The sequence below is a fragment of the Gossypium arboreum genome, chromosome 9 (assembly GCF_025698485.1).
Source record: "Gossypium arboreum isolate Shixiya-1 chromosome 9, ASM2569848v2, whole genome shotgun sequence".
NCBI lineage: Eukaryota > Viridiplantae > Streptophyta > Magnoliopsida > Malvales > Malvaceae > Gossypium > Gossypium arboreum.
Genome location: NC_069078.1, coordinates 60,463,044 through 60,477,090, shown reverse-complemented (window position 1 = coordinate 60,477,090; position 14,047 = coordinate 60,463,044). Strand labels below are relative to the sequence as shown.

General features: G+C 32.5%; 2 protein-coding genes across 2 annotated transcripts; one reads left to right on the top strand and one right to left on the bottom strand.

Moving 5' to 3' along the window:
- Positions 1 to 1,599: 1,599 nt before the first annotated feature.
- Positions 1,600 to 3,487, top strand: LOC108455738 (tRNA (guanine-N(7)-)-methyltransferase). Its single transcript, XM_017754281.2, has 2 exons — positions 1,600 to 1,737; positions 2,502 to 3,487. The coding sequence occupies exon 2, from the start codon at positions 2,520 to 2,522 to the stop codon at positions 3,288 to 3,290; it is 771 nt and encodes a 256-aa protein (XP_017609770.1). The 5' UTR covers positions 1,600 to 1,737; positions 2,502 to 2,519; the 3' UTR covers positions 3,291 to 3,487.
- Positions 3,488 to 4,210: 723 nt separating this feature from the next.
- On the bottom strand, positions 4,211 to 10,498 carry LOC108454234 (uncharacterized). Its single transcript, XM_017752623.2, has 14 exons — positions 10,369 to 10,498; positions 9,814 to 9,906; positions 9,536 to 9,679; positions 9,315 to 9,430; positions 8,738 to 8,892; positions 8,304 to 8,392; positions 7,644 to 8,175; positions 7,043 to 7,213; positions 6,527 to 6,669; positions 6,330 to 6,409; positions 5,956 to 6,064; positions 5,368 to 5,442; positions 5,129 to 5,293; positions 4,211 to 4,499 (listed from the first exon to the last, which is right to left on the bottom strand). Exons 2-13 carry the CDS (start codon positions 9,901 to 9,903, stop codon positions 5,147 to 5,149), a joined length of 1,851 nt encoding a protein of 616 aa, XP_017608112.1. The 5' UTR covers positions 9,904 to 9,906; positions 10,369 to 10,498; the 3' UTR covers positions 4,211 to 4,499; positions 5,129 to 5,146.
- Between the last annotated feature and the right edge of the window lie 3,549 nt (positions 10,499 to 14,047).

Sequence of the window (14,047 nt, the reverse complement as noted above, 5' to 3'; positions counted from 1 at the left end):
TATTAAACTTGATTATATTTATAAAACCTTAAAACTTTATTTAAAAATCAAAACCCAAAAATTATCAAGAATTTCAAAGATTCAACTTAATATACAATTAAAATATTAAATCCATAAAATTAAAAAGAAAAACGAATCAATCAAAAATTAATAAAGAATCAATTCATTCTCAATAATTCAATATGACAAAGTTGATACTACTTGTTAGATTTGTAAAATAAATCTAAAATAAAACTTAATAAATTAGGATCTATCATGTCAAATCATCAAAAATAAATTAAGAACAAAATTAGATACGGAAGCGTACTTGAATTCATAAATTCCTTGAAGTTTTATCGGATCTTAGGGATTTGATCTTCCAAATTAGCACACAAGAAATTCAAAAAATATTTGCTCTCTCTTTCCTAATGATGGTATATTAGAAAAGATATCTTATGTGTAATTTGGGAACCATAACCCTAATATTTATAACCTTGTCATATTAGTTCTAATTCCTAATTAGCCCATCATTAATTAGAATTTGATTAGAACTCAATTACTAGAGTATCTACACATATTTGACCTTACTTTATTTAATAATTAAAGCTCAATAAAACTTTAACCAAATTAGATCACTTTTAATTTGGACTAACCTATAATGATAATAAATAATAACATGTAATTACCCTTATTATATATGTGATGTATTAAATTGTAAACTATTTTAACACTTTTATAATAATTAAACTTTTCTCAGGTTAATGCACTAAATAAACAAACAACGCATTAATTTGCAATTTATTACGTCTCCTTTTAATCTCTTTTCCTCTTATTTTTTTCTTTTATATTTTAAATGGTTTTTGATTTTTTAGTTATTTTAATTTCAATTGAAAAATAAAGTTTTATAGACAAAATCTGAAGGAAAATATGAAAAAAGGCAACAACTTCAGTTTCACACAAAATAACAAACAATAGTCTACTTCTACATAATGACAGGTTAGTTGGGAATATACCAATGGATGGCTTAATTGGATAAAGTTAAGTGCTTGTTTAAATGTAATAAAAAACAAAATCTTATTTAAACAAATTAATGAAGCTATTGCCATAATAGTTAAGTTATATAGTCACATTATATAAAAAAATTAAGAGAGTTTTAACATTATTATTATACAATAAATGTTCGAGTTCTTATTTCTCCTACTTTGAGGTTGGAGGAAGGTATTTTATAAAGGAAGGATGACTTGACATAGGTCCCCATCATAGTATTCTACTCCAATTGTACATGATAAAATGGTTAGCTGTTAGTCAAGATTATTGTTAGAGTTAATTGAGGAGACAAAATGGAGCGATATTAAGCTTGAAAAGGTGATGAATTGATAAGTGATGTTGAATATTCTTCCCTCTATGTTTTTTTGCGAATTGCTTATGCCCACTTTATGTGACATAGCACTTGACAAAGCTAAGACTAGGCTTCTAATGAGCTCGAGCTAAATTTGATAGATTCTGTCCAAAAAGTATAGGCCTATAAAAAACACACTAATACAGAGACCAACGCGATAATTTAGCTATAGTAGAGGGGGCAAAAGAGGTATTAAGCTCCCCAAGCCATAACATTATTTGAAACGATAGCGTTTCGATCATCTATGAAACTTAAAAAGGAGTTTGAAACAGAACAAGGCGAAACAAACCCGATTGAAACACAGCGCCGCCCTACACGAAGAAACCAAAGATTTTTGTGTTCTTGCTTCTCTGATTCCGGTAATTCCATTGAAATAATTTAGTTTTCAATTTCTTAAATAATTTTATTGGGATTTATTGATTTGGGTTTCTTTTGTTTATTTGATGTTTAACTAGTAATTTGCATATCTCCTGAGACAGTTCTCATTTTTATAAGTGTTTTTGATTTATTCTCTGTTTGGTTGTTGGGAAAACTTGAAAGTCTATGAAATGCCTATGTTCAAGCTTTTCTTCTATTGGGATTAATAACATAAGAACCCAGCATTTGATTGCTTTACTCTCACACATTTTCATGTCTGACATGACTATGTCGGAACAATGTACTACCTAAGGCCAACATGATGCTAGTTGGGTTTAAGGTTTTTTTAATCTGATTATGAATTATCATTACTGGGTTAGGGATTTTGATGTTTAAGTAGGTTTTTTGAAATGGGGTTTAAGGTTCCTATTGTTTGGATTTATGGATATAAAATTTGTGTTGTTTTTACCAATGTTACTTGGACTCGGGTGTGATTATCGAACACAAGTGTGTTCAATTTTTATCAAGATTTTCATGTATTTGAAGGGTTACTAGATATAAGTTAGACGTGGATATCAGATGTTAGTACTTCAAGGAAAAAAAAAATGAGGAGTCGGATTAACATTGTCTTTTACTTTATATATTTCTAACTTTCTGTTTGATGGTGAATGGCTTCAGGAAGAATCGATTTGCTATCATTCTTTTTATTTGAATGTTTGTTTTTAGTTTCTCGCTTATGTTTATCTGAAATTTTAACTTGTTGCAGAGCTTGCAAAGGGGAATTATGTTGCAAAACAAGGCAAACCCGACTATAAGCAAGTCAACTGGCTTGCCTCGGAAGAGATTCTATCGAGCAAGAGCACACAGCAATCCTCTAAGTGACTCGCACTTCCCGGTTCCACTTTCCCCTAGCCATGTTGACTACTCACTTCATTACCCTCAATTATTCCCCTCATCAGATTGTTCTGATGGTTCCAAAAAGATTGAGTTTGCGGATATTGGTTGTGGTTTTGGTGGGCTTCTAATTAGTCTTTCAACTCTTTTCCCTGAAACACTAATGATTGGGATGGAGCTTAGGGATAAAGTGACCGAGTATGTGAAGGAAAGGATTTTAGGTTTAAGGTTGGCAAATCCCGGTCAATTCCAGAACGTTTCCGTTGTTCGAACTAATTCAATGAAATACATCCCGAATTACTTTGAGAAAGGGCAGCTGTCGAAGATGTTTTTCTTGTTCCCGGATCCGCACTTCAAAGAGAAAAACCATAGACGTAGGGTAATCAGCCCTCACTTGTTAGATGAGTATGCTTATGTTCTTAAAGTTGGTGGGATTATATACACAATTACAGACGTGGAAGAACTTGGAGAATGGATGAAATCTTGTTTGCAAAATCATCCGATGTTTGAACCCCTCTCAGAGATGGAGCTCGATGCTGATCCTGTTGTAAAGCTGTTGAGTACCGCGACTGAAGAAGGACAAAAGGTAGCTCGGAATGGCGGGCAGACTTTCCAAGCAGTTTACCGACGAATTACACTGGCTTCACAAGAAAACAGTTAACCTGTTCAAGCATTAGCCAATGCACAATTTTTCTGGTCAGATAATAGTGTTTTTTTTTCCCTCTAAAGTTACTTCACTAGAACATGATGAATCAACATGTTTTTGAACTACTTGTTAGTTGATATGCTATTTATTGGAAAGTTCTTTTAAAAAAAAAAAATTCTTATGATATTGATTGTTTTCCAGCTTGGATTTAATTATATTTGTCCGGCTGAAACCAAATTTATCGGACCAGATGGATAAATCTGACTCGCATACAAGTCTAGCTTCCTTATCCTACCTATATGGCATTCGTGTTAACAAGCAATTGAGAGTTGCATTACAATCAACTTTACTCATAAGCTTTAGCTTTATTTATTTAATTAAAAAAAAACAATTTGATCATTAAATTATTCAAAAAAACTTAGTGGATTATTAAAATCAATGTTATATAACTCTTTCTTTGTTCTCTGGATTCTCTTTTTCTTTTTCTTTTACGGTTTAATTTTTTCATAAAATAATTTTGAATGATACTGAATTCACAAATTAAAATTTAAATAACTTTTATCAACATATATATTTTTACTCATCGATGGATACTAATTTAAACTACAAATCCTCACATAGTCACTTGAAACTTTAAAAAAGATTTAACAACTTAATAACTTAAATAAAAACTTTTGAATAATACTATTTTCATTTTCATCATCGAATTTTGTTCTGTTACCCATTGCTTTGGAGCAAAGTAATAATTATGTTCTCATATCCTTATTTTAAAAAAGAAAAGTAATAATACAGTTAGCCATCACTTAATTCGATATTTCAATCCCCATATTGATGTCCCAAATTAAGAACTTTCGTTTCGTATTGCTAGAATGCTGGTACTGAGTTTAATTCACGTCATACTCATTTTCAACAAATATTTCAATAATATATCTGACTTTTTATGGAATCAAGATTCAGGATTTAAACATATAGATTCGAACTCAAGTTGGGTATCCAAGTTTAAAGTAATCATCTTTCAAAAGCTTTAAAAAAAGTAAAATATCTGCATCGGTATCCAACACTCACCCCAAGCGTGGGTAACATGGTAAACAAATGGGACGGACAAAATTGTGGACAAATATGAAAAACTAGACCATGTAAACATCTTATGAGTAAGCAGCAGCACAAAATAATTTGGACAATGCCTCTCTTCTGTTGAAAACACACAATTCTCCAACTTTGGATCTGCAATGGATACACAACAATAACAATTAATTATTAATTAAAAAAAAAACCCCTAGAAGGATACTAATTCTGTTTGGGCCTGGGATAATATTCAACTAAATCCCCTCCCAACAATGAGTTAATGATGACCCTAGGATTCAATTTGATCCAAATACCTACGGAAAAAGGTCATTCCACGTCTTCCAACCACTAGTTGGTTCTTAAATTTTTTTAAAGAAGCTTAAAGCTGGTTTTTACTGGTTCAACCAGTTTTCACTGGTACTATAACATACCAAACTGGACCACAATGACCACAAGCCTAAAAATATCAACAACCTAAATCACAAGTTTTCCTATTAGACAAAATTTTCAACAAAATAAAACCAGTTCGATCAGACTTGCAACACTGACCAGAAAACTAAAAAGTATCAACTACCCGAATCATGAGTTTTACCTATTAGGCCCAACAGATTTTCAACCACTGAATAAGTCAATTTTTACTAGCAGCTTTGTGGCAATCTTGACAACCTAAAGCAACTTGACTCGAGATTCAGAGAATTGTTCACCACAAAATGAGAATATCTTCAACAATCAAATTCATTCCCGTAAATTATCCCAGAATTAATAACAAAACATGGTTTTAGTATTACCTCTTGCACTGAAGGCAGTTAATTATCATCATCACTACTTATTTGGGATTCATCTTCTTCCCCATAAAGAACATCATCTACATCGTCATCATCATCATCTTCACTTTCATCCATTTTGTGATCACTTGTGGAGTGTTGACTTCTGTTCTGAGCCGCCTTGTCAATCTGTTTCAAGAACATAAGAAATACAATCAAACAGAATAAATATTTAATTTAAGTTGCGCCATTAGGTTACCAACCTGTGTTGTTACTAGCTGTAACCGCCCAGATAATTGTAGCAAAGGCTGAAGGGCCAATCCTCTCGATTTGGTATTCTGGGAAAAAGGGACATCATGAATATTAAGTACAATTACATTTATTGATATCATTTCTTTAATGACAAAAGGGCAATTTTGTTCAGGAAGAGTGAAATCAGGAAGGCAAATGTGTACTGATTGGGTTCCAAATTATCTCTTCCATGTTGCACTAAATATCTCTTACATAAAAACTATTGTCCTCTTTGAGCAACTACCGGCCCCTCAAGGAAATGTAACTTGCAGATGGGCCTTCTCTGGTTCAGAACAAGGATATCTCAATTAAGACAGTTTTTTTTGCAACACAAGTACCTTGGTTTGAACCAAAAGGAGGCGCACATGTGTAAGAAAAATCCTTGAAGAGTCTGATGGGTCCCCAAAGGGGACACTACCTTTGAAGTAAAATTGCACGTAGGGTGATGGTCATATGTGGATGCATAGGGTTACAGGGCAGGGGTGTCCTGGAACCCAGTCATTACAGAATGCTTCCTAGTAGAAACAAAGGGTACGAATTTTTCCTTCCACAACATTTACCTTCAATAAGGAATTAAGCATCTGGGTTTCGGATTCTTGAGACATAAGATGACCGTGAGTCAGTAATAAACTATATATCCACGGAAGAACATAATTTCCACTACTTGACCTGTAGAAAACAATAAAAGAAAGAATTTTCAAGCATATCATGTTTGTAGCTATTTTCATGCCAAAAGAAATGCAGGATTGTTCGACAAAATGAAATGAGCTTTAAATTGAGAACAAAAACTCACTCTAGCACCAAGTAACTTGGACACGGGTGAATGTCAAAAACAGGTATGTGGCCGACATTCACATGCAAGCCCAAGTAGCATAATTTATTGGTATACAAAATGTTAAGACAGAGAATGCAAGTAACGGAAACTTAAGCAAACCTTGATTGCCACAATTTCACCAAGTCTTCAAGCAACTTATGAGCGTCACCAGGCTCCATAGAAGAAATAGCTGCTCTCATCTGATAATGTAATACAAAAATTAGCTAAATAAAAGAATTTAAATCTTACAAATAAAATCAAGATATTTGGAATCTTAAAATATTAGATTTTGTGTTCTAGATCAACAAAAAACGAACCTTCTTTGGTGGCAAATTAGCTTCAAGATTAATACCATCAAAGACGATAGAATCAGAGTTACATGTATCAAGTATTCCAAGTGATCTTAACTGATCCTCCATGCAAAGTGCTTTTGAATCGGCTTCTAATTTTATTGAAGCATCTGCATAAGCCAAAATAACCAATAAAAAATCAGTAGGGGCACAAATATTGAAAACAAAATATTCGAATAACATCAAGAAATCTAACAAGAAAGATTCATATTGCTTCCATCCAGTCCTTGTTTCAATTTGTTATTCATCAGTGAAAGCAATGGTTCTATTCTTGAACTGTTGATATAGCATTTATTTTCCAGCTTATGGCACATTTACAAGATTAAAGGAGACCCGGTATACTCAAGATGCAATAGCAACCACTTTGATGGGATTCACAAACTTTTTAGAAGAACTATTAACCAAGACGGACTGACAAAATTGGAAGCTAATAAAGTTAATGATAATGCTCCGAACACTTAAATATTTGAAAGCTACATTTACCTTTTCCATCCACAAATTTTTGTTGGCTCCCATGGTCAATGGAATCAGTCATCACATTGTCAGTACCAACACTCAAACTTCTATGTCTATCCTCTCTTTCCTCGAGAAGATAAAAAATCTTTGGGATTGGAAGTGAGGCATCCTCAGCATTTGCACGATCCAATGCAATTACTGTTTACATAATAAAAAATTAGCTATCATGCGAAATCAAACAAAGACAACATATATAATCCTAAATACTGTCAGGAAACTAGAATTAGAAGTCTAGGACTGCAAAAAATTAAAAACAAATTAAGAACTGAACAGCAATAAAAGATAAATAGCAGTCATTTTGGGAATTGAAGACTGCATTAAAACAGCCAACCAGGTAAAAGAGCATTACTTTTTTTGCACACCCAACAAATAATAATATGAATAACTGTAATGTTCAACTTGATGAATCCGAGAAATCAAGAACAACATCATAGGCCCAAAGTTTTTGTATCGAGGGGACCTCCAAGAAAGTGAGGCTCACAATGCATTGAAACCAACACGTGTAGCTATTGCCAAATGATACTGAAGTTACTATTCCGGCATAATTACAAATTATGATCACATGTACCTCTATTCTGTGAATCGAGCCCTTTCTTTGATTTGTTAAGGGATTGACTCCTTGGCAAAAGGACTCCATCCTGAGAGCTACTCAATAACATGTCTGCACCATACTGCACGACCATTTTCTGAAACAATGGCTTTACCAACAAACCATGGGCAAGAAATGCATGCACAGATGCTTGCTTGGCAACGCCTTGCAATTTTGCAGCGAATATCATAGGTAATGCACCTTTGTGAGATTTAGATAAACCATCTCCCAAAGATATTGAAAGCTTCGTGGGCTTGGCATTGCACAGTGCCTCAACATCCTGACCATACCAAAAATAACAAACACCAGTTTCCGAAATCGCAAGAACATAGATATCACCATTAACACATTTGCTATCTACAAAGACAGCAGGGTGCTCCATTGCTAAAACACAACTAGCAGACTGCTTTTTGCCTCCATCTGTTCTCCATACAGCAATATATCTTTCAGCAGCAGCAGATGATAGGATAAATTTTCCATCTTCGGTAAATATCATGCACCGAACAGATCCCTATGAATTTATTGAAAACAACTGATTAACTAATGGCAAAGGGAACAACATCACAAGTTTCAAAATACATGTACACTTAATTGGATAATGTTATGATTGCAAAAGGCACATAACTTGTAAACACTTACAGGATGTCCAGTAAACTTCTGTATCTTTTTGTGATTAGAACAATCAAAAGACTTCAACTGCCCAGCTGCCGTGACTAACGTCTTTCCATCTAAAAGAAGGGTCCGAATCCAAGTTATAACATCAGCAACAAGAAACAAACACCAAAGCCTGGAAAAAGAATGCTTTCAATCTAACACAAGCAAGGGAAGCTCCTATATGCCATCTCATATGTTTTATCACATTTGATGTTTAGGAATATGCAATAAAGTTGGTTTCATGTGGCAGAGTCCCACTATTGTTCTTCAACCACTAACTTGGTGATATATGTCTGGTATACTAAACCATAAATGCCTGGTAAAACAAATACCATCATCGAAGATAAAGTCCATCTTGAGATGATGGATTCAGCATAAGTATCTCATAGAGTAGAAGGGTCAAAAGCAGAAACACCTACCGCATGAGACAGCCATACAGGATATTGACTTTGTAGAAGCTCTGAACTTCCCTAATAGATTTCCAGTCAATGAATCGATTTTGCAAATCATCCCATCAGCCCCAGAACTATAAATGCAAGAGCCATTTGTAGCAAATGCAATGGCACTGACACCCCTGTAAGTCATTAGGAGACAAAATGAGCAGAGACAACAATGCTAATCAATATCCAAACTTAATGGCTAATGCATTCGTCCAAAATCATCATGAGCTTATTATAATACAATCAGAATTTTCTGTCATTCTGCAAGAACGCAAAATGCATATCTAAAGAACTGAGATATAAATTGCATAAATTCCTGGGATCTCATCAAGGAAGGTGAAAATTCAGACATAACTTATATTTGCGTACAGTAGTAATAGAATTTCAATTATTATTTGTAATGACTTTACTTTGTCCTGAGTTTCCACTTCCATTCTGATAATTGCATCCCACATATGTGTGCATTAAAATCAGTAACATCATTAACATAAATATATGCATTAGGTTTCAAAGGTAAATTAGGGGATTAAAAATGAATCCAACAAGAAGTGCGTACCCAGGATGGCAATCACTAACTTTCCACTTCAGCTGACCAGCAGACACATCGAGTGCTAAGACATCACCACTTCCTGTTCCCAATATGAGCAAAGCACTTCCAAGTTTCCTTTTCTTCTGCAAATTTAACAGTTTTTGGTCCAAAAGTTAGTTCATCATTGAAGAAAAGGCCCATCATCTTAATTCCGCAAAACCATTTTATTAACATACAAAATGACAAACCTTTTTGTCAAAAGACAACCATTTCATACATTTGTAATCAATTGAAAGATGCCCTCTTTCTGCCTTAGCATATATGTTTGTTGCCTCACTTGATATAATGTCTGCAAATTCAGTTTGAATTTGACCCTTCAAAGTGTCCCAAATCTAACAGAAGATATAAAAATATTTCTTTTAGAAAACATGCATCCTTATACACATTGAACCATAAACTGCTGCAACCACTACTAGTTCTCAAAATCATCATCAATCAATTGCAAACTTGAAATGACTTTAGCTACCTTAATACGACCATCTCCAGAACTAATAGCAAAATAGTCCAAAGAAGGACTAAATGCTGTCAAGACATCTCTAATATTCAAGGATCCCATATCCTGAAAAAATCAAAAGGTGAACTACATTAGCATAAGCAATTAAGCAAAAACACAAGTTTCTAAATTCAAAGCTCAAAATAAAGAAAACCCAGAATCAAAAAGCTTTAGCTGAAGGCGCAAACAAAGAGAAACATAAGGAAAGCCCAAACAAGAACTTAACCGAAAAAGCCAATTCATGAATTAAAATTAAGATTTTTTAACCCCCCCCCCCCAATGGTGCTTTTTCAAACTAAACTTTCAACAAGAGTTTCTCATAGTTAACGTAACTAAATAAGCTTAAAAAAGGGTAAACAAAAGAACCAAAGATAAACTGAGAGGAAAGATAGAAACAATGATTGTTTAAAAAATGATTGTTTAAAAGGAGGCTTTAAGTTATTTCGCAAAGAGTTTCATTTGTTGTTCTATTAAGCTTAAAACACCATAATTTTCAAAAAAAAAAAAAACAGCAGAGATGAGACTTACAGGATAGCAGCTATGGAGAAACAATGGAGAAAGGCAAAGACAGAAGGAGCAACCGCCGGTAGCTGAAAAAGGTGGCGGCTTAGGGCGATTTTTGAGTTTTGATTTAAGATTGGGCTTTTGCTTTTCTTTTAAATAATTTGAAACCTCTTTGGATCACTAAGCCCAAATTGAGCTTTACCCAAGCAACAAGTTGGAGTAACAGTTTACTTTCTAAAAAATTAATGAAATATTAAAAATATTTATGTATTTATCTATACTATTATTTAATTATCAATTCATTTAAGAAAATTATTAAAATATATTTTTATATTTACAATAAGATATTTTAATTTTTAATTTAAAATTATAAAAGATCTATGATGGAATTTAAATTCACACTAATTATATTAACAAAATATTTAATTTGTCACTCAATTAAAGTTTTATTTTATTTTTAATACATTTTAATTTTACACATAATTTAATATATTTTCTTATTTTAATATCATATATATTTCAAATTTATTAATTAATTTTAATAATATATTTTAATAGTTTAGATTTATTTTTTCATTTAAATTTAAATAAAAGTATTAATTTTATTATTAAAATTTTAATTCATGTCTCATGAAGTGATTCAAATTGAAATTCACTTTGTTAAAATTCGGTTCAAATCATTCAAGCCTATCAGCCGACGAATAATTGGCTTTACTAATAATCCAAAATTCACCAATTTTTTTCGGATATAAATTATATTAGTAGTTATTTAATTATTAATAAATTATTTTTAGTTACATTATTATAAAAGTTACAAAATAATGTTTAACTATTTAATTGTCTTTTTTATTACCAACCATTAAATTGATGATGTGCTAACTTTTAAATATGTCATAATAGTAGCTTTAACTTTTAACATTTATACATTGTGTAAATTTAGCCTTAATTCTAAAAATTTAACCCTCAACAATTATATATTGTGTAATTTTTTTTTGTAGTTTTGTTTTTTATAACCTTTTCACCTAAAAATCTAAAAAAAATTTTATTAATTAAATTTGATAAAAATATACAAAAAATAGAAACACCCAAACATCTAATATACTATTTTTCATATTTTTGCACTTTTTATAATTAACCCTAAATTTTACGCACAAAAAAGCAAAACTATAAAAAAAAAAGACCAAATTACACAATGTGTAAATGTTAAGGGTTAATTTTTTCATAATCAAGACTAAATTGACACAATGTATAAATGTTGAGTATTAGAGTTGCTATTATATCAATTTTAAAAGCTAACGGTCATCTTATTATTAGTAATTTAATTGACAACCTGAGTGGAATTGATTAATTTTGAACCAAAGTTCATAAGTCATTTTGAGATTTATCCATATTTTTAAATATAGGTATAAAAAATAAAAAACTATGATAAAAATATTAAAATTTTGTACCAACTAGTACAGATCGGTACGTGCTAATATGCATTAGTACGATTAGTACCGAGCTGAATTTATAGTAGAACAGAAACTAAAATGTTTTGTTTCCATTTATGATTGAAGTGAGATGTTATGACCGGCACAAATGATATTGGTAAGAAATTGATTTCTTTTAATTCTCAACGCATAAAAAAAGTCATATTTGATATTTGGTGTTAATGCAATTTTAAATAGTTATAATTTTAGGTTTATAATACTTTGCTTAACACTTAAATACAACTAGAATTAACCTCGCTTTAGGGGGACGGTTGCAAGATGAAAGGAAAATGATGAGGTTTCGGAAAGCATTGGAAGAATGCGATCTGAAAGGCTCGGGATTCTCTGGTCAATGATTTACTTGGGAAAGAGGGTGGATGCTAGATAATAATGTGCGTGAACGTCTAGATAGAGGGTGGCTAGTTCGGCTTGGTGAGAGCTATATCTCGGGTATTTTGTTAAGAATCTGACGCATGCTTTCTCCGTTTATTGTCCGGTATTGGTTGATACTGTGGATAATGGAAGTAGACAGAAGGAAAGGGATAATTCATAGTTTCAGTTCAATGCGAATTGGATTTTTGAGGAATTTTTTGAAATGTGCATTAACGGATTTTGGGAGTCATCAAGGTTGGGTGTACTAATGAAGTTAAAAGAATAAGGAATAAAGTTAAGCAAATGGGTGAGGGAAGATCAAAGACACATGAAACTAAAAGTGGATGAGTTGAATTCTAGATTGGAAATGTTGGTTTCAACTAACCCTAATGAGGATAATCTGATGAATTTGATTGAAGTTAAACTCGCTTTGAACATAAAGGCTGATAAAGAAGAATTGTTCTGGGAATAATGGCGAGAGTTAATTGGCTTAAATTTGGTGATCAAAATATGACTTTTTTTCATAATTTTGTTTCTATTCGTAGGAAGAAGAATATCATTAGAGGATTGAGAGATAAGGACGGGACATGGGTGTCAAGGGAAAGGCAAATGACCAAGGTGGCATCTGATTATTTTAAGGAGTTATTCACAATTTCTTCAATTATAGATTGTGAACTTATACTGTCAGGGATCATGCTTAGCATTTTGGATAGTATGAATGAAGAATTGTTAGTTGCTTTTACAGAAGATGAAGTGTGGGAAATAGTTAAAAGTATGGCTCCACTAAAAGCATAAGCTATGGATGGTTTCCCAACTTTATTTTTTCAAAAATATTGGCATATTATTGGAAATGAGATATCTCAATTTTATATCTAGGTTCTGAATAGGTCAAGGAAGATTATAGTTATAAATAGAACGAATATAGTATTTATTCTTAAAGTTTCCAATATAAAAGCAATGTCACAATTTCGGCCTATTAATCTTTGCAACGTTATCTACAATATTATTGCTGAGACAATAGCCAATATATTAAGGAATGTTTTAGATGTCCGTATTGATGAAGCTCAATGGGTGTTTATTCTAGGGAGGCAAATTTCAGACAATGTCTTCATTACTTATAAGTTATTGCATGCATTTAAGAAGAGGCAATTCGCATCTACCAGGTCATTTGCGTTGAAATTAGATATGAGTAAGGCTTATGCTAGGGTGGAGTGGGGGTTCTTGGAAAAGGTGATTGAGCGTATGAGCTTTAACACAGGCTGGATTGATTTGGTGATGAAGTGTGTAACTACGGTCTCTTATTCGGTTATTCTAAATGGTAGGCGAGGGGAACAATTTTGACCTTTTAAGTGTTTGAGACAAGGGGATCCTTTGAGCCCATTTTTTTCTAATTTGTGCAAAGGGGATATCAAGTTTTCTCTATTTGGCAAAACAAGAAGGCATAATTAAAGGAGAAAGAGTGGGGAGGGGGTTTAGCTATGATACATTTATTCTTTATTGATGATAGCATTCTATTTGGGGAGGCAAGGGAGGAGAGTGCGATTGCAATGAAATAAATTCTATTACAATATGAAGGTGTTTCTATTACAATATGAAGGTGTTTCTCGGCAAGTGATTAATTTTGACAAATCGTTGGTTTATTTAAGCAAAAATGTTGAAAGTAGGATGAAGGGCCAAATTAGGGATATTTTGGGGGTTTGAATTTTGAGTAACCTAAAAAAGAGTCTAGGCTTACCAACAATTATTGGCAGAAGAAAGAAGGTGTTTGTGGGGTTTAAGGAAAGGTTCTTGAAATGTATTGAGATCTGAAATGTGTGACCCTTTTCCGTAGGTGGTAAGGAGGTCTTTGTTAAATCCATTTT

Bases quoted from the DNA above. Each gene is read 5' to 3' on its own strand.
- LOC108455738 (XM_017754281.2), top strand. From the start codon at position 2,520: ATGTTGCAAAACAAGGCAAACCCGACTATAAGCAAGTCAACTGGCTTG.
- LOC108454234 (XM_017752623.2), bottom strand. From the start codon at position 9,903: ATGGGATCCTTGAATATTAGAGATGTCTTGACAGCATTTAGTCCTTCT. The intron at 9,680-9,813 runs GTAGCTAAAGTC...ATCTTCTGTTAG, and splicing joins CTGGAGATGGTCGTATTAAG to ATTTGGGACACTTTGAAGGG. The intron at 6,410-6,526 runs GTTCGTTTTTTG...TTACATTATCAG, and splicing joins CTAATTTGCCACCAAAGAAG to ATGAGAGCAGCTATTTCTTC.